This window comes from Boleophthalmus pectinirostris, unplaced genomic scaffold, assembly GCF_026225935.1.
Source record: "Boleophthalmus pectinirostris isolate CB_2022bp ecotype Guang Dong unplaced genomic scaffold, ASM2622593v1 HiC_scaffold_8, whole genome shotgun sequence".
NCBI lineage: Eukaryota > Metazoa > Chordata > Actinopteri > Gobiiformes > Gobiidae > Boleophthalmus > Boleophthalmus pectinirostris.
The window spans coordinates 11027166-11050050 of record NW_026571515.1 but is presented as its reverse complement, the minus strand read 5'-3'; the positions used below and the strand labels follow the sequence as shown (position 1 = coordinate 11050050).

Sequence of the window (22885 nt, the reverse complement as noted above, 5' to 3'; positions counted from 1 at the left end):
TTACATACGTCACGACCAAATAGCAGTGATTGGTTAAATGATAAAAAGTGCCCGCCTACCGTCGAGCGAACGAATGCTAATCCTGCAAGGTCAAACGGTTTGTACGAAGTGAAACTAAGTAAAACCGGCTGATGAATCAGGCTAAAGACGTACCCCCATCACTAATGTTTATTTAGCATCATAACTTATTTTATCACACGGCGATAAACTATTTGAGTGCACTGACAATATTGTGAGCTAGTGTCGCAACTTCAGACAGCGATGTTTTCTGCACTCAGGCTGCAAGTATCTGCTGTATTCCCAAACCATAGACCGTATATATGAATGGACAATGTGCCAAACAAAGAATCCCTCCATATATTCGCAGCAAGGTTCAAAATGTGAGAAAAAAGTAGCAGCTTATAGTCCGGAATTTACGGTAGTCATATTGCTCTAAGGTGCATAAGGAAGTGAACGGCTGGTTTAGGATCCTCTATGGGACATCACAGTGTTCTTATGCCAAAGAAAAGTCATTCTTTTAGCGTGTCCTTTCACTACAAAAGAAAATAAGAGATTGACTGTGCTACAGGATAATTACACGGGTTAAAATGACTTGGATTCTGAATGTTAATGCTGATTTGAGTAGTTAATTGATACGTTGCAGCTGATGTTATCAACAGGGGCGGCGCCAGAGGGGTGTTGACGGGGACTGGCCTCCCCAAAAATGACCAAAGCCCCCCATAGTTCCCCCAAAGATTTCTCCCACATTCTTTCCTCATTTATTTATTTGTATATATTTATTTATATATTATATTATTAGTATATATTTATTTATATATTTTATTATTATATTATTATTATTATTATTATTATTATTATTTATTAATTTATTTTATTTTGTTATTAAAGTAAAATTCTTCACGTAATGTACAGAAAAAAGGTACAGTTAAGGTTTAATAGTCTTCAGTGGTGGAAGACATACTCAATTTTGTTACTTCAATAAAAGTACAGATACTAAAGCAAAGATAAATTAAAAAATTACTCAAGTAAAAGTAAAAGTATCAAAGGGAAAAGGTTTTGTCCCACTTTCATTGGACATTTAGTTTTGACTAAAAATATTCAATGGCCACCACAGAGACCACACTAGAAAAATTTATGCTTATTAGTTTTTATAAATCTCTACAGAAGCGAACTGTATTTAAAATGGTTTAAAACTGCAAAGTAAACATGGTAGGGGGCGCGCACGTCCATAAAATACTATAAGTTAATATTATACTATACTATATAAGTTAAATGTGCATCCTCACTGAAGAAATACAGCACCCCCAAAGCTTTTCCAAACAAAAATGCCAGCTCTTTTCCTCATATTTTCAGGAGCTTCTGGAGTATTCATTGTCCTGTTGAGGTGTTTTCAACATTTTCAACAAAAAAGGTGAGAGTGAAAAACTGAAAAAAGGTTGGCTAATGCTTGTAGCTGTAATTCTATTTGAGAAGGACTTGTTTAAAAGTAAAAATCAGCTCTCTTGTTGTAGTTTCAGCTTTTTTTTAAACCATTCTTGTCAAAAATCAAACTCCTAAACAGGACCATGAACGTTCAAATTGATCACAGACTCCTGAAAATATGCTGTTTAAATCAATTTTGTATTTTTGTCTTTAATTTTCTAACAATCTTAAAACTTTTTGACAGTGCTTGCATACATGTAGAACACCCCCAGCGCGATGCAGCTGCAAAGTATCAGCACAGATCTACTCAAACCAAGCTTATTATTGTGAACTCCAGCCGCTGTAACTTCCATGGGTGTGCTTCTTGTACAGTGTGGTGCAGGTGACTTGCTGCTATAAAGGCTGCTGTTGGACCAGGCGTCTGTAGTGGGGCAGGACTTTGCTCTCGGGGAGGTACAGCGCCATCTCCAGGGCAACCAGGATAGTGAACTCGAACGAGATCAGTTCCCGGCGGCCGATCCGGAACCGCTCCTCCAGCTTCTGCGCACACAAAACAGACAATTTTAGACCGATGAGGTTCATTTGGTCTTCCGATAATTTATGTTATTAGGTTCTTTTCACAGACCAAGGGTTTGTTTTCATACCTGACAGTTTCGAGTCGACTGCTCACTAGTGGTCTTCCTCAGAGTGGTCACGTGATGTTGCTGTGACGTGTCCAGTCAGTTGATTTAAACAGGTTTTGGCTCCATCTTCCTACCGGTGGAGGCAGGACGACAGCGCCATCTGCAGTCGGACTTCCTCAGGACAGTATCCCAGGTGTGTGAGAGTAAAAAAGCCCCCTCGTCCCGGTTTATAGTCCCGTGGGCACGTTTTCGTATATTGATTGCCTCTTTAATCCAACGATGATGTTTGTTCTTCTCTCACACAGCTGGGATACTGTCCTGAGGAAGTCGGACTACAGATGGCGCTGTTGTCCTGCCTCCACCGGTAGGAAGACAGCACCAAAACCTGTTTAAATCAGCTGACCGGACACGTCACAGCAACATCACGTGACTCTGAGGAAGACCACTACTGAGCAGTCGAAACTGTCAGGTATGAAAACAAACTCTTGGTCTGAAAAAAGAACCTAATAACATAGACAATTTTAGAATTTTTTTAAATGGAAAGAAAAGAAATCTGGATATTTTATTATTAGAGGTTTAACAGTTCATGTATTCGTGCCGAACCTTTTCGATACGGGATGTTTTGTTCGATGTAAGGCTGTGCACACGTGAGTTTGCTACACAGAGGCTCAGCTCCTTAATATTCAGGAGGGAACTCATCCGTGGTTTGGACGGCAGAGTTTCCCACAGCGCTTTATAGTTAGGGCGGCCTCCTTCACTACGTCCCTCCGAACCACGTGAATCCTCGCAAAACTACGGTCGTCGTGTCCCGGTCCTCACTTTTGCATTTTGCCGGCACAGAATCTCTTGTTTACTGTTTACAAGGAATCATTTTTTTCATAATATTTCATAGATTTGTTGCTTATTTGAGAATATTTTATTTAACTTATTAAAATTACCAAGCAGCACTTGCACTTGCATTTATTTTATTTTCCCGTTTGTATAATGTTAAAACAAATTGTTGATTTAATAAACACACAAATAAACAACAAGCAAATGGTTTAGCATTTTGTTCCTGTACTGTACCGAAAATGAACCAAATCGTGACCTGAAAACCGAGGTACGTACCGAACCCTGACTAGAAAGAGGAGGTTTAGCTGGAACTACAACAAGTGACCCTGATTTATGATGTTAAACAAGTCTCTAACACATAAAATTACAGTCAGGCGCTGTTTAGGCACAAAATCTAACTCCTAAACAGGACCATGAACATCGCATTCATCACAAGTTCCTGAAAATGTGTTGTTTAAACCCATTTTTGTCTGTCTATGAGGAAAACAGCATTATAACAGATCGGAAAATAGAGTAATATGGGCCTTTTATAAATGTTAAGTATTTTTTGACGTGCACAGGTGACACGTTGGGACATACAGAACTCCCACTTACATCTATGAGGTGCTTGACTTCCTGTTTTTTGAGGTCGCTGCTGATCTTAGCGGCCAGTAGGAGGCAGGCCGCTGACACCAGTTTCCTGTTAAATAAAATGTACAAAGAAGAGATACTGTTAGTGTGTACATGTTTACGTAGGATTAGTGGACAAGTACAGTTACGTAAGGATTAAACAGTGATCCATTTGAGAGAAATCATGAGAATTAGAAGCACAATGGACTACTACAGTACTATTACTATACTTTTTTCCATCATACAATAAAATAAAACAATAAAAACATTTTCTCATATATATAAATACTATATTGACTTATTTAAAGGTGCACTACGTAACTTTTCTGGAGGAGGGTCATGTGGCGACACGCTCGTCTCTGCAGAGATGTTATTTTGATGACATTTGTTGACAGTTGTTGTACAGTTGTAGGGAGTATTATCTTTTACATAAAGCTGAGTTGTTGTACAGTTGTAGGGAGTATTATCTGTTACATAAGGGTGAGTTGTTGTACGGTTGTAGGGAGTATTATCTGTTACATAAAGCTGAGTTGTTGTACAGTTGTAGGGAGTATTAGCTGTTACATAAGGGTGAGTTGTTGTACAGTTGTAGGGAGTATTATCTGTTACATAAAGCTGAGTTGTTGTACAGTTGTAGGGAGTATTATCTGTTACATAAAGGTGAGTTGTTGTACAGTTGTAGGGAGTATTATCTGTTACATAAAGTGAGTTGTTGTACAGTTGTAGGGAGTATTATCTGTTACATAAGGGTGAGTTGTAAGGAGTATTATTTGGTACACAAAGATGAATTGTTGTACAGTTGTAGGGAGTATTATCTGTTACATAATGGTGAATTGTTGCACTGTTGTAGGGAGTATTATCTGTTACATAAGGGTGAGTTGTAGAGTTGTAAGGAGTATTATCTGATACATAAAGATGAATTGTTGTACAGTTGTAGGGAGTATTATCTGTTACATAATGGTGAGGTGTTGTACAGTTGTAGGGAGTATTATCTGTTACATAATGGTGAGGTGTTGTACAGTTGTAGGGAGTATTATCTGTTACATAAGAGTGAGTTGTAGAGTTGTAAGGAGTATTATTTGGTACATAAAGATGCATTTTTGTGCAGTTGTAGGGAGTATTATCTGTTACATAAGGGTGAGTTTTTGTCAAATCACTGGAGTAATCAATAATATATTATACATGAGGATGACCTGTTTTGTTTGTTGAGTCGACCTTGAAGCACCAGTTTCTCGAAGTAGACGAAGGCCATAGCGATGGTGACCGGCTGCAGCCCACAGTCTTCTCCAAAAGCTCGCATCTCCCGCTTCAAACTAAACACAACACAACGCACGCAAACTTTACAATCACAAGTTTACAATCACATTTCAGATCTGGTCATTATGAGACTTTTGCTTTGTCTAGTTTTGTGTTTTGTTTTGGTAAAGGTGTAACTTTTCTCGTGGAGGGTCCGTCAAATGCTTTTCTTCATATGTTACTGCTTTGTCTGGAATGTGTATTAAAGCTTTTTATCATCATGGAGACTAAACCAGGCCAAGTTACAGGTCAGATCTGTGGAGAGGCGACCCTGCTCAGTCAGAATGCCTGATTTTATAGGTATTTTTGAGCTATAAAACCACCTGTAATTGAATAAATGTAAAGTAGAGCAGTTTAAAGTCATACTGTGAAACATTCCAGGCAGAGCAGTGACAATATCCGTGGAAACAAGCAGGTGAAGGACCCCCAACCAAAAAAAGTTACATACACCTTTAATCTGCTTTAACAGTTTTGATGGATTTTGATTAAATGACACATACACACATCCTTTCAGATTTGGCTGTTTACGTGGTATTGCAATACTCCAAAAATCAGATAATATAGATCAGACGTGTCAAACTCAGGCCCAGGGATCAAATTTGGCCCGTGATATAATTATATTTGGCCTGCAAGATCATATCAAATATATATTAGAGTTGGCCCGCTGGCTACAGACACGCTATAGAGACAATATTTATTTAAAATGTTGTTATTACCTCCGCCAAGGAGGTTATGTTTTTGCCAGCGTTTGTCTGTTTGTTTGTTGGTTTGTTTGTCTGTTAGCAACATAACTCAAAAAGTTATGGACCGATTTTGATGAAATTTCCAGGATTTCTTGGAAATGTGAAAAGGAAGAAGTGATTTCATTTTGGGGGTGATCCGGAAGAAATCCTGGATTCTGGATCACTTTGAAATTTTAGTTAACATTGTGGTAAATGGGGCCAAAAATTTTGTTTCTCAATATCTCGGTTAATTATTGACCAAACCCCATGAAATTTGACTCATGGACAATGGGATCCTCTTTCATATTCCAAATTGAAAGATACGAGACAAATATTTATGGAAAACACAATTAATATGAGGGGGACTGTAGTCCTTGGCGGAGGTCTGCGCTCTCTGAGTGCTTTTCTAGTTATTTTATATTATGCTTGTTCTGGATTCAATGTTTAAGCAAAACTATTATGAAACAGTTTAATAAGAAATTGTTTAACATGCAGAAATCATGCAGATGCTGTTGAAATTTTTCAATAAATATTTAGTTTGGCCCACGTCTAAGTCCCAGTTTTTAATTTTGGCCTTTGTGAATTTGAGTTTGACACCCCTGATATAGATAATAAAGATACCTTATTGTATATCTATAATACTAATACTAATAATAGTAATAATAATAATAATAATACTCATGCCTTTATATAAGAGGCCTGTTACCTTCGTATTTTGCTGAGAGTGAGTTTGATGTGAGGGAACTTCTCCTTAAAAGTCTCATTCATGTCTCTCTTCAGATCGGACGGCTTCACGTAGTCTATCACCGTCGTCTGCAAAAAACAAACACACAAATACTGAGATTACTACAACATTACTACTACTTTACTTCATCCCAGATACACTGACAGTATCAGTAAAAAGAAAAAAAAAAAACATGTTCTGTTCTACTAGCTTTGCATAATATAGGATCTTTAATTAAATATTTCTTAATTAATTAGGAGAATTATAAATGTATTTTCTGTTCAGGCAAAATGTTGCTATTCTCTGGAAATCGGTTTTAAATTATTTTAGTATTTTATAGAGAAAGCGTAACTCCATAATTTAATCCTCTACAAACATGTTCTGAAAAGCACTAGGATGTTTGTATGAATTTAAAAGAAATATGAATGCTCCTGGACAGGTTTAAAGGTACACTGTGTAACTTTTTTTGCTTTGGGGTCCATCAGCTGCTTGTTTCTATAGATACGTATGTCATTGCTCTGCCTGGAATGTTCCGCAGTGTGACGTTAAACAGCTTTACTTTACATTTAGTCAATTATAGGTGGTTTTATAGCTCAAAATACCAAGAAAAACAGGCTTTCTGACTGTGAACAGGGTCGCCTCTCCACAGATCTGACCTGTGACTTTGCCTGGTTTGGTCTCTTTGAAGATAGAAAGGTTTAATGCCATACTGTGAAACATTCTGGTGAGGTAAAAAAAAAAAACTCTACAGAATAAAGCATTTAAGCCACAATGAACCTTTAAAAATTGAACTGGGAACTGAAACCTAATCGCAAAACATGAATTGCAATTCACAATTTTTCTCGGAAATTGCACAGCCCTATTATACAAAATTAAAAAGAGATTTGCACTGCAGTTCTCCCAAATTTTTATTTTAATGACACCATAATGTGACGTTCAGGTCAGAGTGAACACCTGTTTGTACTACAGATTTCATTCAACTGTAATGATTTTTTGTAACACTGGGACTCATCGGGAACCAGCTGGAAAGCTGCGTTGGTTGGAAAGTCCCCCTGAACTGTACCCTTTATGAAACCAAGTTAGTTAATCTATATACATGAAAAAGTTACAATATATCTCAACATACATACATACAAAAAAACATGCAAAAATTATGTGGTCTCAACTGTGGTCTCAAGTGATTCTGAATGATTTCTGACCTAATTCTGTAGCTTTCTAAGTTTCTTGTGTTGCACTGCTTACAAATTATGTTCATGGCAAGCAGGTAAGGAAATAATTACCGTATTTTCCGGACTATAAGTTGCTCCGGAGTATAAATCGCACCAGCCAAAAAATGCGCAATGAAGAAGAAAAAAACATATACCAGTCACACCGGACTATAAGTCGCACTTTTTGGGGAAATGTATTTTGTAAAATCAGAGACATTTCATCTCAAAAGGCAAGTTATAGTAATAACAACAGAATACGTTAACTGTTAATATGTAAATGTAACATATTATCAGTTATTCAGATAACTATAGTATAAACAACAGAACATAAGTTTACCAAACTCACAATCTCACTCTAAATCACAAAATTACAGGAGTAATAGGAGCAGCAGATACTGACACACAAGCCTAGAGCCTCTTATTGTTGACAGTCTGAAAATTTTAATACATAAGTTCCACCGGAGTATAAGTCGCACGACCACCCAAACCATGAAAAAAAGTGCAACTTATAGTAAGAAAAATACAGTAATATTTCTTCCCAAATCAACAGTTACAGATGCTATAGGACATGGGAAACAAGAAAAAATATTTAAAATACGATTTCATAGTAAACTTCTGCGAGCAAATGAGGATTATATTGATATTACAGACTGAAAAAATGTGTGCCGCTTCAGGAAGATCAGTAAAATACATAAACAAGGCCCGACATTTGGTCTCGCTACATTCACATTTCATTTTATTCTGATATAGAAGCTGATTTTCTAGCTCAGTACATCACAGTGACGCGGCCGACTCTCCTGGGCACAGCAGTTACCCGAGTGCCACCCAAGAGAAAGGAGCACCCAGAGCTGGGACTTTCAAACCAGGGGGACATTCGAGCCGGAATTCAACTGATCACACGGTGGGTCAGGAGACTATACCTGGGCCTATTTATAATAAAACAGATGTGAAACTTAACCGTTATGTCTGAAGAAGGGCTTGACCCGAAACGTCACATTGTTGGTCATTAAAATAAAAATGTGGGAGCAGCTTGGATGTGTTTCCTTTTTTTGTACAATTTTTTGTCTTTGGACTCAACAACTTTACAGCTTCACAACTTTAATTGGATGTGCATGTTTCTATCTGCCAGTATTCAGCCCTGTTCTACAGACAGTGAAAGCAAAATACCGATCTAGGCTGATGTTAGTGGCAAAAAGAAAGGATTAAAAGGTGCTCTGAGAATGTAAATAGTCTTCGGATTATCTTAAACATTTCATAAGTAAATATTATTGTCTGTGTATCTTCACAGACACTCGGCTTAAAATCGTTTCATGTTAATATTTGAACAACTTCAGATAACAGACAGAGCACCCACTGAAGCAAACTAAAGCCTTGAATTCCTTTTAGAGAGATTTTTTAATTTATATATTATGACTTTTTAAATTTGTTTACACTTTTTTTTTCTTTGGCATTACACATTTGTAGTTTAAAAGTCCTATATTATGCAGAATTGACTCTTATGAGCTTTAAGCCGTGTAAGAATGCTGTTTCCTCCTCAAAAAAACACCTGGGGTTGTGTTTTGTTTCATTCACACGTTTGAGTAACTCTTTATTATTCGTCTGTCTGCATGTGCAAAGCTCAAAATGCTCTTTTTTTACCTCGTGATGCCATGAAGTTGTAGTTGAAGTTAACAGCTCCTTTTACCTTTGCTTAAGTAAGTACAGAGCAGAGTGGAAATTCCAGGACTGAAATCATCCTAATGATTCTAATAAAGCTGAATGGAGTTTAAAAACACAGTGGAGCACTTCCTGTATTACCACATCGTGACATCACAAGGTGGAACAGAGTGTTTTCTGTTTGAGAGAAGAACTCCACCTAAATATGCAGGGTTTGGAAGTTAAACGTGTGAATGAAAAAAGGTAAACGGTAGCTGTTAACTTCAAATGTATCTCTAATAAAGGTGCACTGTGTAACTTTTCTGGCAGGAGTTCGCTAGTTGCTTGTCTCCATGGAGATGTTAATGCTTTCACGGATAAAAATGCTTTCAGAATTAGATGAAGATAGTAAAATATCTGTACTGGACTAAGAGAAATTTGACATTTCCTGGTCCTTAGTGAATAAACCCAGTGGATGGGCTGTGTGACTCTTACCATATAGGAAGCAAATATAAGCACTCTTTTATGTTTCCCACAAGGCCACTGGGGGTCGCTGAGGAGGTTTGGGTCATAGTCAGAGGAATCATCCACACCTGAAAGACAGATACACACACAGGAATATGCTTTGAGTGCCTTGAAGGTGGAAAAGCAGAAATAATCACCATGAAGTCCAATCTAGGCCTATAAAAACAGCACAATACTCCAAATTCAAACTGGATTTTGCTTAAGTATACTCGATACACACAGACTTGAACAAAACAATAACCCCTTAATGCCTGAATTTATATAGATTTACATAAAAAATGTTTTGTTTGTGTTTTTGCCTGGTAAATTTATTTGAAACTCTTAATTTGACTATAGCAAAAAAATAAATAAATAGAAATTTAGGTATGTTGCAAATTTGCGACAACTAGAAACAATTGCTTGCCAAAGTTTCAATGCAGCCACGCTCTCCGCTTATATCTTGATCCAAATGGTTTGTTACATATTTGTGACAGTCAGCGTTAAGCGGATAAGAAATTTAGATAATACATCATTTTTTTAAAGGTCCTATATTACGTAAAATTGACTCTTGTGAGCTTTAAGTCATGTTAGAATATTGTTACCTCTTCAAAAACAGACTTGGAGTTGTGTTTTGTTTCATTCACACATGTTTGAGTAATGCTTTAATATTAGTCTGTCTACATCTCCAAAGCTCAAAATGCTTTGTTCCACCTTGTGATGTCATGTAGTGGTAGTTTTCAAGTTAAGCACAGCCTTTTCCTTTCGTTCAGTAGAGATTGGCAATTCCAGGGCTGAAATGATCTAAATGATTCTAGTGACGGCAGAGGTGGCGCTACCATTAGCCAAAAGTAGGCGGCTGCTTAGGGCCCCCAAACCTGGAGGGGCCCCCAACCAATTCCCCTCAGTGCTGCAGATGGACGAGGCCTCAGAGCAATTAGATTTTCTCTCAATATGGCATTAAATGAGAGTATGTTAATAGGTTCTTTTTACAGACCAAGAGTTTGTTTTCATACCTGACAGTTTCGACTGCTCCCTGCGGTCTTCCTCAGAGTCACGTGATGTTACTGTGACGTGTCCGGTCAGCTGATTTATACAGGTTTTGGCGCTGTTTTCCTTCCGATGGAAGCAGGATGACCGGGATGAGGAGGCTTTTTTACTCTCACACACCTGGGATACTGTCGTGAGGAAGTTGGACTGCAGATGGCGCTGTCGTCCTACCTCCACCGGTAGGAAAACAGCGCCAAAACCTGTTTAAATCAGCTGAGCGGGTCACAGCAACATCACGTGACTCTGAGGAAGACCGCAAGTGAGCAGTCAAAGCTGTCAGATATGAAAACAAACCCTTGGTCTGAAAAAAGAACCTAATAACATTAACAATTTTAGAATTTTTTTAATGGAAAGAAAAGAAATCTGGATATTTTATTAAGGGTGTAACAGTACATGTATTCGTGCCGAACCGTTTCGATACCTGGATGGTCGATTCGGTGTAAGGCTGTGCACGAGTGAGTTTGCACAATTTGTGAGTATTTACAACATAACCCACACAAACATGTTATTTTATAACATAAAATATCGGAAGACCAAATGACTCTCATTAGATTAAATGAGAGTAGTTTACTTTTAAACAAAAATCATAAGAAAAATAATAATCATCGAAAATGTAATTGTGCTAGCAAAAAAAAAAAACTACTTCCAGTTCTGGTTATTTAGTGGGTGACCTAACTAATAAGTTTCCAAACTACCATAATTCAGATAAATAGAGATGTGCATGTCTCAAGAACAATGGGGAAAAACAGACAATAAATATATTAAATAAAACAAAACAAAAAAACGGTGCATTATAGTAAGGGCCCCAAACTCAAGCTCGCATAGGGCCCCCAAATTGCTAACTGCACCATTGAGTGAAGGCGTGTGGAGTTTAAAAATACAGTGGAGCCTTTCCTGTGTTACCACATGACATCACAAGGTGGAAGAGAGTGTTTTCTGTTTGATAGAAGAACTCAGTCTATAAACTTGTGTGAACGAAACAAAACACCACTCCAGGTCTATTTGTGATGAGGAAACAACATTATGACATAGAACAATGAAATTAGGCCTTTTAAATATTACCATTTGGTCTTATACTGGTTCAGACCAAGCGATTCCACGATTACTTGGAAGTGTGAATCATACTTTGGAACATTCTTCATGAAAATAGCTCAGTATCCATGAAAAAAATCAGGAGTAGGCCCTGCTCTAAGCCAAGTAAGAGTCAAGTTTATGGAGATGCAAGCCCGCTCAGAGTAAGTTTGAGTGCAGTAAACACAAATAAAATTAAATTTTGGTTGAGAGATTTTAGCCTAGTCCATTTCTGGCTAAAATGTAATCTGATTTTAACATTTTTGCAATTATTTTTATGGTGAATCATCGCATCGATTCTGTCTCAAACCACAAGAGGACAGCGTCGTAAAGAACTTCTAAAAGACACACAGCAAAACAAACAACAAGCTGCAGCTCATTTCTCTTTCTTCGCTTCTTTCTCCTTGATTCCTCTCCTCGATTCTGCAGGAAATGGGTTAGGAAGTCCCGCCCACAAAGGAGACACGAGGATCTAAACTCCTCACTGAGACCAATAACGCTTGATTATTTTATCTGACGTCTCCTGAAACCTTCCTCATGTTTACTCCTTCCTTTCGTGGTTTTCTTTGGCCACCACTTATGACCACACGTGATTAACAGCTGAAAAATGAAAGATCGAGGAGACGAATCAAGGAGAAGGAAGCGAGGAAAGAGAAATGAGACGCGGCCTAAGCGATGACCTAACATTACAAGGATCCGAGCTGGCTGCGCACGCTTGAAGATTGCAGTGTTTTTTATCAGTGACGCACACAGAGAAAGCCTGAAATACCTCACAGCTGCCCCTGTTAATGAGGGCGTAAAATAAAAGCAGTTTTAAAGGTCGTGAAATAAGAAGATAACAGCTGCGACAACAAATGACTGTGTTGTATTTTGTTCACACATTTAGCTGAAGTCAGTGTGAGATCTGAAGTGTGAAATTGCAGGTGTTTTGGTCTGGTTCGTGGAGAATATCTTTGCGATTCTTTCAATTCAAAGGCGCATTGTGTAACTTTTCTGGTTGGCGGTCCGTCACCTGCTTCTTTCTATGGATATGTCAGAAAATCATTTGACGGAAATGTTACACAATGCCCCTTTAAGAATAAAACAGTTCAAATAAAGCACCCTTAGCCTCAGCAGATAGTGATCGGTGAGTTGGCATTACCCAGGTCCAGTCCGACGGTGCTGTTGATGCGACTGGGTGGGCGACTGGGTGGGCGACTGGGTGGGCGACTAGGCGGATGACTGGGTGGGTGGGTGCGGCTATGGGCGATGCTGTGGGCGCTTCTGGACACGGGGAGCTGGAGGGTCTGGCTCAGCTCCAGGGTGGAGGAGGGTTTCTGCCGCACCAGGGCATTAGTGGGGTACAGGAACTGGGCGTACGATACGGACTGTAAAGAGAAAACAGATGGAGAGAGTGTGAAAAAGACTGAACCAATAGGTGAATACAGTTTGTAAGTAAGAAAGAAACAGGCTTTCTCTCTGAAGTGAGATATTTCATTTGCAGCCGTGGTATAAGCACATTATACAACAAGGAACCGTCCGCTGTGCAGTTTTAACACACGCCGAGGAGAGGTGTTCCTCCGTGAAGTGCATTAAAACTACAAAATGCACGGCTCCAAGTTGTTTAATGCGCTTGTACCACAGCTACAAACTGAAAGATCTCACTGGTGAATCTGAAAAGCCTGTTCACTGTCTGTAAATGTATCAAATATCAGTTATTTCAGTCTTTTAAATGAAGTTAGTCCCTCCATTCTAGGATGTGTTTTCCCGTTGCTAGGGTGATGTCATGGCAATATCAGCAGAGCAGTGATACAGAGCAGTGATTTGGCTGTTACCGGAACAACTTGTGTGTTATGCAGTATTAACCATGGATCTATAATAGAAACTAGATAAGGCATTCCTCCTCTGGTCCTGACTCGAGACTGACTAGTGGCCGTTCCAGGTACTGCAGCTCCCGGGAGCTTGGGCCCAGAAAGAATTCTCCCATAGAAGTGCAATGTATTTTTTGGGAATTCGAACTGCCCGTGTTCATTGAGAGCTTTCACAAATGTCAGATTTTGTAGGGATTCTTTTCTATTTTCACAACATAACCTTTCTACAAATTTTTAAATCCTCAAAGCGCCTAAAAGTTAGCTTCATAAGACTTAGCCTAGCCCCATTCTGAGTTTGCTGTAGCTCCACTCTAGTAGCTCTCGCTCTAATTAGTCCAAACGCTCCACGCCGTTCATGTTATAGACGTCACACACGTGTGACAAGTTCGCCTGTATTGAGGAAGTAAATGCGGAAGAGAAAATTGGTTTTGGGCCCATGCTAGGGTGATCATTAGGGATGGGCATTCGATGAAATTTTCTTAATCGATCGTCGGAAGAATTAACGATCGATTATCGATTAATCATTAATGTTTTTATATTAAAATGATCATCGTTATTATTACTATCTGCACTACTAATCTGCATAAATAAATTCAACTTTACGACATATAAACCGTAACGACTCTAGAGCCACATCAATTCGTTTGACATTATAATGTGTTTAATTCAGTTTTGCTCAACTCTCACAGAAACTAAACTTAAAACCGCATCGCTAATTTGCATAAACTCAGCGAAGATAAAACTACAAATCTTGTGCGCTGATGCGGTCAATTTCTGTCAGATTAAAAGACATGATTCAGGTGAATACAGGTTAGTGTGACCAGATTTGCGTTTGTCAAAACCAGGACACCGTACGGGAGGTGGGGACTCGTCATCGACATTGCGCGATTCTCACCTGGTAAAGCTTTTTTTCACTGGACACCGAAACATATGTTCCTGCTTTGTACACTGTGCACATGGACTCACACTTGTCCCGAACGCAACGGAAAGTGTGGAATTTCTTGTACAAATCATCCTTAAATACGCATTTGTGCTTCGGCACGTTGCAGGCAGACCCACTGTTTGTGTCTCGCTCCTTCTGAGTGCAGAGACACATGTACAGACCTGTTTGGTCACCCTACGCTACGCACAGCAACCTACATTCGGTTTGTCGATTAAAATGAACGTAATCGATGAAATTCTTAATGATCAATTATCGATTAATCGATTAATCATGCCCATCCCTAGTGACCATATTTCCATTTGTGAAAACCCGGACACCTTACCTCCACATTGAGCTACTCTCACCTCATGAACTGTGCACATGGCCTCCCACTTTTCCCGACCGGGATGGAAAATGGAAAATTTCTTGTACAAGTCATCGTTAAATGCACATTTGAGCTTCGGCATGTTGCAGACTGACTGACTGTTTGTGTCTGCTCGCTTCTTCTGAGTGCGCAGAGAGCTACGAGAGCCACTCAATTTAATGGCCCCAATGAAAGATAATGAAAACCCGGACATTTACATCACTTAAAAAAAAAATTTAATTCTCACTGTCCATAGTATAAATATATAAATAGTATAAATGTATAATGTATAGTTTAAATGTTGTGAGAAAACGTGATAACCCAATGTCCTGTCAATCATTAATCATCAAAGAATTGCTGCTTTAATTATTTGCTGATTTTGGTTAACATTTAGATTTTTTTTTTTTTAACTGTGCAGCGTCACAGCAGCAGTATTATAATGTTCAAAGTTTCTACATTTTCACAGTTATTATATTCACACAGTCAGTTGAGTAAAGGGTTCTGCTTAAGGACACATCAGTACGAAATAAGAAGCAATTTTCAGGTTTTATCAGATAGACTCTTTATCACTTAAAATGTCGATTTGCCCTTCAGCAAAACACTTCAATGCACCAGGGATGTCTAAAATATGGCGATTATGTTCCACACACAGTAAAATATCGATGAACCCTGGGAAAAAGAGACTTACCCTGCCGTACGTGTCCAGGTGGAAGCCCTCCAGCCCGGGCAGCATCTCCAGGGTCGAGATGTTCCCAGACGAGTGTCTCCTCCGTGGGTGGTTCAGGGTGGGGTCGCTACAGAGGAAGAGGAAGAACAATTTAAACACATTATGTAACTCAGAGCAATTTGAGCCACTCAGAGAAGAAGAGTCATTAGTCAGCACATAGGCAAGGCAAGGCAAGTTTATTTGTATAGCACAATTCGTACACAAAGTAATTCAAAGTGCTTTACAGAATAAGAAATACATTAAAATCATAATAAAAACAAATCAAAATATAAATAATCATGAAGATTAAAATTTTAAAAAAGAGAGACATAAATTGGAGAGAAGAGTGTGGAATGAAAACCTTTCAGTTATATGCACAGTCAAACAGAAATGTTTTGAGCCTGGATTTAAACAGCGTCACAGAAGAGTCTGTCTCACATGTTCAGGAAGACTGTTCCAGGTTTTAGCTGCATGAACCTGAAACGCTGACTCCCCTTGTTTAGTCCTGACTCTGGGCACCAGCAGGAGGCCGGTCCCTGAGGTCCTCAGAGTGCGAGATGGTTCATATGACACTAACATGTCACAGATGTACTTTGGTGCTCGGCCATGGAGAGACTTGTACACAAGCAGAGCTGCTTTAAAGTCTATTCTCTGAGGCACAGGAAGCCAGTGCAGAGACCTGAGCACAGGACTTATGTGCTCGTACTTCCTAGTTCGAGTCAGGACCCGAGCTGCAGCGTTCTGGATGTTCTGCAGTTGTCTCACAGCTCGTTTGGAGAGACCAGTGAGCAGAACCATTACAGTATCTAACCTACTGGAGACAAATGCATGGATAAGTTTCTCCAAGTCTGATTTAGACAGTAAACCTTTGATTTTTGCTATGTTTTTTAGATGGTAAAAGGCTGCAGATGTTATTGATTTGATGTGGCTGTTAAAGTTCAAGTCTGAGTCCATTATTACCCCTAGATTTCTTGCCTGATTTGAAGGTTTTAGAGAGAGAGACTGGAGGTGACTGCTGACACTGTCCCTTTGTTTCTGTGGACCAAACACTATGACTTCAGTCTTGTCAGAGTTTAGCTGGAGAAAGTTGTTTTGCGTCCACACACTGATCTGTTGGATGCAGTGACAAAGTGAGTCCACTGGTCCATAGTCTCCTGCTGCCAGAGAGACGTAGATCTGAGTATCATCTGCATAATTGTGGTAGGACACGTTATTGCTGCTTATTAACTGGCCTAATGGCAGCATGTAGAGATTGAACAACAGGGGGCCCAGGATTGACCCCTGAGGCACCCCACAGGTCAGGGCCATGTGATCTGAGACACAGTTTCCAATTTCAACAAAATACTTCCTGTCTTCTAGATAGGACTTGAACCAGTTTAGTACAGTACCAGAGATGCCCACCCAGTCCTCTAGTCTCTGTAAGAGGATCCCATGATCGACAGTGTCAAAAGCAGCACTCAGATCTAACAGGATCAAGACTGAGACTTTGCCTGCATCAGTGTTCAGGCGGATGTCATTTGTCACCTTGATAAGAGCAGTCTCAGTGCTGTGGTGGGCTCTAAAACCTGACTGGAAAACATCAAAGAAGTTGTTCATTTGGAGAAAGTTCGTAAGCTGTTGGTAAACAGCTTTTTCAAGGACTTTGCCAATTATGTGTTATCTGTAAAGGGCTTTTTAAAAACACATAAAGCAAACAAAACAGGCACAAGACAGCCCAAATGAACGATGCCGTAGTCTCTGTAAAGGGCTTTTTAAAAACACATAATTGGCATAAACTGATTCCCTACACAGGTGCAAAGGGAATCATTTAGGGAATAATTCAAGATGTGTCTGAATGTCCACCCTCGCCCCTAACCCCTCATTCACTACATAGGCCCGCACTCTTTAGCGCCCTCTACAGTGCACTCATTCACAGTGTTTCGGACGCACAGCTCACTACATTCAAGTAACATGACTCTGGTGTCTGGGTGAAAATGTTCGCGAAACACTGATAAATCTTAATTTCTATCACAAATAATGATGAGATCAAACTGGCACAAAAGTGTTTATGGACTAATAATAATCTTACAAGTTTTTGTGTAAATGGATTTCACGCAAACGACCTGGTTTATTTGCTTTTTGTCTGAGATGTGGAAATTATCAATCTTTTAACAGCTAAATTGTTAAGAGCTAAGATAAAGGAGTGTTTTATTCAGCATCAGGACCAACAGTGAGATCAACCAGCGCTCCTAATCTGCTAACGCCCATCGCTGAATGTCAATGTTTTCCCAACTCTCACAATGCATTGTCATCTATATTGTAAAGCACTTTCAATTACTTTGTGTAGGAATTATAGTATACAAATAAACTTGTCTTGTCTATTTGCCGCTCCAGTGACCAATGATTCCCAATACTTTTCAAGGTGCAGTGTGGGAAATTTTGAGCTCACTACTTTTTTCACGAACTGAACATTCAGACACACCTAAAAATGACTAGTGTGGATATTTGGACAGAACCATAGTTATGTTAGTAGCTTTTGATTTACATTTTGTGTCAAATTGTAAGAAGAAATACAGTGGAATGTATTGAAGTAAAACTACAAGAGTATTTCTGGGTTTCAGATGGCGTCACGTTGACGTCACAAAAAGCAGATGAGGGTCAGGAAGTAAAGACTGTTGACTCAGTGCCAAAATTCTAAATTCTGTGCCGTCTATGGTTGTTGTCAGGAGAAAGATAAATGTTTTATTTGTGTACCAAAAATGGTATGTCACAAGGGAATTAGTTTAAACAAACTTACAGAAAAAAGATGACAAAAGTGGATCAACAGTCTAAAAACAGAAGGCACGGAAACGGACAATGCTAGAGATTGCAGTGACCACTTTGTAACCGGTAAGGATTGTGTAATTTATAAATGAATATTAAGATTATTTTTGGACGGTTATTTAGAAAGCATCGTACTTGACAGTTTTGCATTATAACTTGTCACACAAAAGTTTTATGTGGTGCTAATTTTCTTAGCCTACTGTGGTAATTTGTCATTTTATACCTTTTTATACCCAACCAGAATTGTTGTACTCCTCCAGGCTTTTAAAGGCTTTCATTTGGCTCACAGTGAAATATGAGGTATGCAGCACCAGATACTTTATTACATCCATCACCTTAACATCAGGCAAATTCTCCAAACTGTATAAAAAGTCCGACTTCTCCATATCATACGGGTCATAACCATATATAGACTTATTTTTTCGCGATAGTGGGTCTGTGCCGACACAAACTTTTAGCGTACTCGGTGTCGCCCACTGTGCTGTGTTTTGAAACGGAGCAAAACACTTCCTGCCCCCCATTTGAATTTCGAGCGTCATCAGGGCCACGTGAGTGAAACCCGGCAATAATGTGTCTCTGGATGTTTGGTGAAAGGTTCTGCAGGTGTGGTGGACTTACCTGAGATAGAAGCTCTCTCCGTAGGGCATGATGGAAAAGGCAGCACACAGGGACCTCTTGGCACAGATCAGGACTATCCTGCAACAAAAACACAACACAACACAACAGTGGTTAGACTCACACTGGTGTTTAAAGCCAGACACAGCCCAGGTACTAAATGAACAGCCTGTAATAAGACAGAAACGGCTACTTTCCAAACTCCAAAATGCCCATTACAGAAGGGTGGAAGCAGTTTACTGAAACAATCGCGGTAAGAAAAAAAAAAAAATTACTATATTTAGGCCTGTCACAATAACAATTTTTGGAGTGTGATATATAGCATTGCAGAAGCAAGTAATAGAATAGACGATAAATTATAATATTGAAACCAAAACATAAAGCAGAATTATCCTCAAAAAAGTATCCTTGAAAAAAAGGCAAGCTGAAATAAATTAATAGCAAAACACAACAGTTAAAGGTGCATTGTGTAACTTTTCTGGGGGAGGATCCATCACCTACTCATTTCTATGGAAATGGCATTGCTTTGCTGGAATGTTCCACAATATGACATTAAACAGCTTTACCTTAAATTTCAATTACAGGTGGTTTTATAGCTCAAAAATACCTTGCAAATCATGCATTCTGACTTAGAGTGGGGTTGCTTCTCCACAGATCTGACCTGTAACTTGGTCTAGTTTCGTCTCCATGAAGATAGAAAGGTGAGAAACTGTGAAACTTTGCAGAAACAGAAAAGAATTTGACAGCCCCTTCACCAGAAACGTTACACAAAGCGCCTTTAACATGTTAAAAGTTAAGTAAATATAGTTAGTAAGTATATAAAACCTTTAAAATAAACTCCATTATTCAGGCCTAACCGTCGCTGCTGTTGTGAGTGTTTGACAGTAGGAGCTCCTGTGGGGGTGTGTGGATTGCACCAGGCTCACGTCTCTGTGGACACTCTGTTTACAGTCATTAACAGTTAAAGAGGAGGGAGAGTGGACACAGGCCGCTGACGCAAAAGTGCACCAGGCTCAAAAACATCGATGGGCACTAAGCTGCTTATATTTTCTCTACAAACACAGAAGAGCTTTAATTAATGACTTTGTTTATACACAAAAAGAGAAGAAAGAAAAAAACATACATAAACACACATACAGTGTTGGGGAGTAACAGATTACATGTACCGGAGTTATGTAATCAGAGTACAAATTATGAGTAACTGTATTCAGTTACAGTTACTGTTTCAATGAGTGGGAATTGGATTACAGTTACTTTGTTGAAATAAATGGATTACACAGAGGTATTTTCCTGTTTTCACATTTTGGGCTATATCCCTGTTTTTTTCTTTTTTTTTCTTTTTTTTTTTGGATAATTTCATTCATTGCCAGAATCTAAACCATGACTAAACCAGGTCTAAACCAGGTCTAAACCACGACTAAACCAGGTCTAAACCACGACTAAACCAGGTCTAAACCAGGTCTAAACCACGACTAAACCAGGTCTAAACCACGACTAAACCAGGTCTAAACCACGACTAAACCAGGTCTAAACCAGGTCTAAACCAGGTCTAAACCAGGTCTAAACCACGACTAAACCAGGTCTAAACCAGGACTAAACCAGGTCTAAACCAGACTAAACCAGGTCTAAACCAGGTCTAAACCACGACTAAACCAGGTCTAAACCAGGTCTAAACCAGGTCTAAACCATGACTAAACCATGTCTAAACCAGGTCTAAACCAGGTCTAAACCAGGTCTAAACCAGGTCTAAACCAGGTCTAAACCATGACTAAACCAGGTCTAAACCAGGACTAAACCAGGTCTAAACCAGGTCTAAAACCGGATTAAAACAGGATTTAACAGGTCTAAACCATGCTGCGTGGACGTGTCTCCTCCTCTTCTATCAATAATATATTTAATTTGGTTCAGTAAAGTCTGGGCTTTTTTATTTTCTTTTATCTTAGGTTATGATTTCCTCGTCTTTGCTTCTCTACAGCAAATCAAGTAATCCAAAGTATTCAGATTACGTTACTCACTTTAAGTAATTTAATGGATTACGTTACAAACTACATTTTGGTGTATGTAATCTGTAATCTATAGGGGAATACATTTTTAACGTAACCTTCCCAACACTGCATATATATTTCCAAACCGTGTATTGAAGCAGCCGGACTGCAGACGAGAGACTTTAAGAGCTAATCTCCATATTGTGAAGTGAACAAAGTGGTTGGTCACATCTTCAGGCTCATATTTTGTCAACAGAATTTCAAGACGAGGACTGTAGTTATTGTGTTTACTGATTTTTTTGTTTTGTTTTGTTGATGATTTCGCTATTTTAAACCACAAAACTTAACACAAATCACAAGAAATCACTCTAAGAGGGTAAATAACGATCAGTGTTGGGAAGGTTACTTTTTAAATGTATTCCTCTACAGATTACAGATTACATACTTCAAAATGTATGTATGTATGTTTGTAACGTAATCCATTAAATTACTTAAAGTGAGTAATGTAATCTGAATGCTTTGGATTACTTGATATTGTCATGGCGAGGAGAAAAATCAGTTTGTCGACTGGACAATAGTTAGTTTGGTTGAAGACGTTCTGCAGCTCATCCAAGCTGTATCTTCAGTTCTGGTCAGAATGCTGGCTTTCTACCTGGACGACTGAGGGATTGTTCACACATCTTGATATTGTCATGCTTTTTATAACTGCATGAATGTAGCAACCACATCCTGAAAATTCTTGTTGGTTCTCTTCAAATTGGCTGTTGAGCCCAAGTCTCCATGAACAGACTTTTATTTTGTGTAGAGAAGCAAAGACTAGGACACAGGTGTCAAACATAAGGCCCGGGGGCCGGATCCGGCCCTCCAAGACCTTTAATGTGGCCCTCTGCTGATTTTCTACTAAAATATATTAATTATATTGTCTTTAAAAAAAAATTATTTTCTGCAGTGCTTATCATATCAGTGTCTCCAGTGTCTCTGTACGTGGCCCCTCCCACCAGAGCAGCACAAATTAAGACTTTTCTCTTTCCAAACGCTCTTAAAGGACGATCGTTTTGACTGTTGACCGTGACATCCTCATCAGAAAAATGTCCAACATGAGAAAAGTGGAGCCGAGTGCAGGATTTTCCCCAAAAAATTGACTTATTCCTATTTACATACAATTTAATGTTAAAACACTGTGTTGAAATTACATTTTTCTTAAAGTTTCAGGTTGTTCATAATATTATAATATTTTGTAAAAGAAAGAGTTCATCAATTAAAAAAGATTTCTGTAATAGATTTGTGTTTCTCTGCACAAATATTTGAACTTATTGTTGTTTTTGGGGTTTATATGACTTGAGTTTTCTGATCCGGCCCCTTTGGGATCAAAGTAGGTTGGATACGGCCCCCGGACCAAAATGAGTTTGACACCCCTGGACTAGGATATGTTAACATAAGATGATAACATAAGTCTGCTAAAATACAATAAAAAGCCCAGTCTTTCCTTAACCATATTAAAAATATGATTGATAGAGAAATGCTTTCTATATGAGATCACCTTAAATTATGTCCACCCTACTATTAGGTGTCATAGTGTTTAGATTTAGCTTAGTCCTGGTGGAGAAAACACGGTCCACACGCGGCGCAAAGGAGGACGTCGAGGTCCGTGCAGTAGGAAGGAAACATGGTCAGTGCATTCTTAGGTTGATGGCGATGATGAAGGTGTGTGTTTGTGGGTGTTTGTGTGCTTTTGTGTGCGCATCCCCTCATGTCTCAGGTCACTATAGGACAGTACTGCAGATATCATGAGCCTTTGCAGTTTGTTTTCACCGTTGCCATTAGCTCCAGTTTGACATTTAACTTGTAGACGATTTTGTATTTGTTATTTTTTTATATCTCACGTAGATATCCAACCCCCCGCGTACCATGCCCACCACACGCCCGTCTCTCTCTTCTTTAAATACAAA

The 22885-nt window shown here is 38.9% G+C and overlaps 1 protein-coding gene across 1 annotated transcript in view; it reads right to left on the bottom strand.

Moving 5' to 3' along the window:
• Positions 1-887: 887 nt before the first annotated feature.
• The window catches only part of cables2b (Cdk5 and Abl enzyme substrate 2b), an 87942-nt gene continuing 65944 nt past the window's right edge, over positions 888-22885 (bottom strand). Inside the window, exons 3-10 of the mRNA XM_020933459.2 lie at positions 18955-19032; positions 15517-15622; positions 12834-13059; positions 9566-9663; positions 6210-6316; positions 4679-4798; positions 3471-3555; positions 888-1962 (exon numbers count right to left, since the gene is read on the bottom strand). Of these exons, the coding sequence (XP_020789118.1) occupies positions 1816-1962; positions 3471-3555; positions 4679-4798; positions 6210-6316; positions 9566-9663; positions 12834-13059; positions 15517-15622; positions 18955-19032 (967 nt within the window). The 3' untranslated portion in view covers positions 888-1815. The remainder of the gene's footprint in view (positions 1963-3470; positions 3556-4678; positions 4799-6209; positions 6317-9565; positions 9664-12833; positions 13060-15516; positions 15623-18954; positions 19033-22885) is intronic.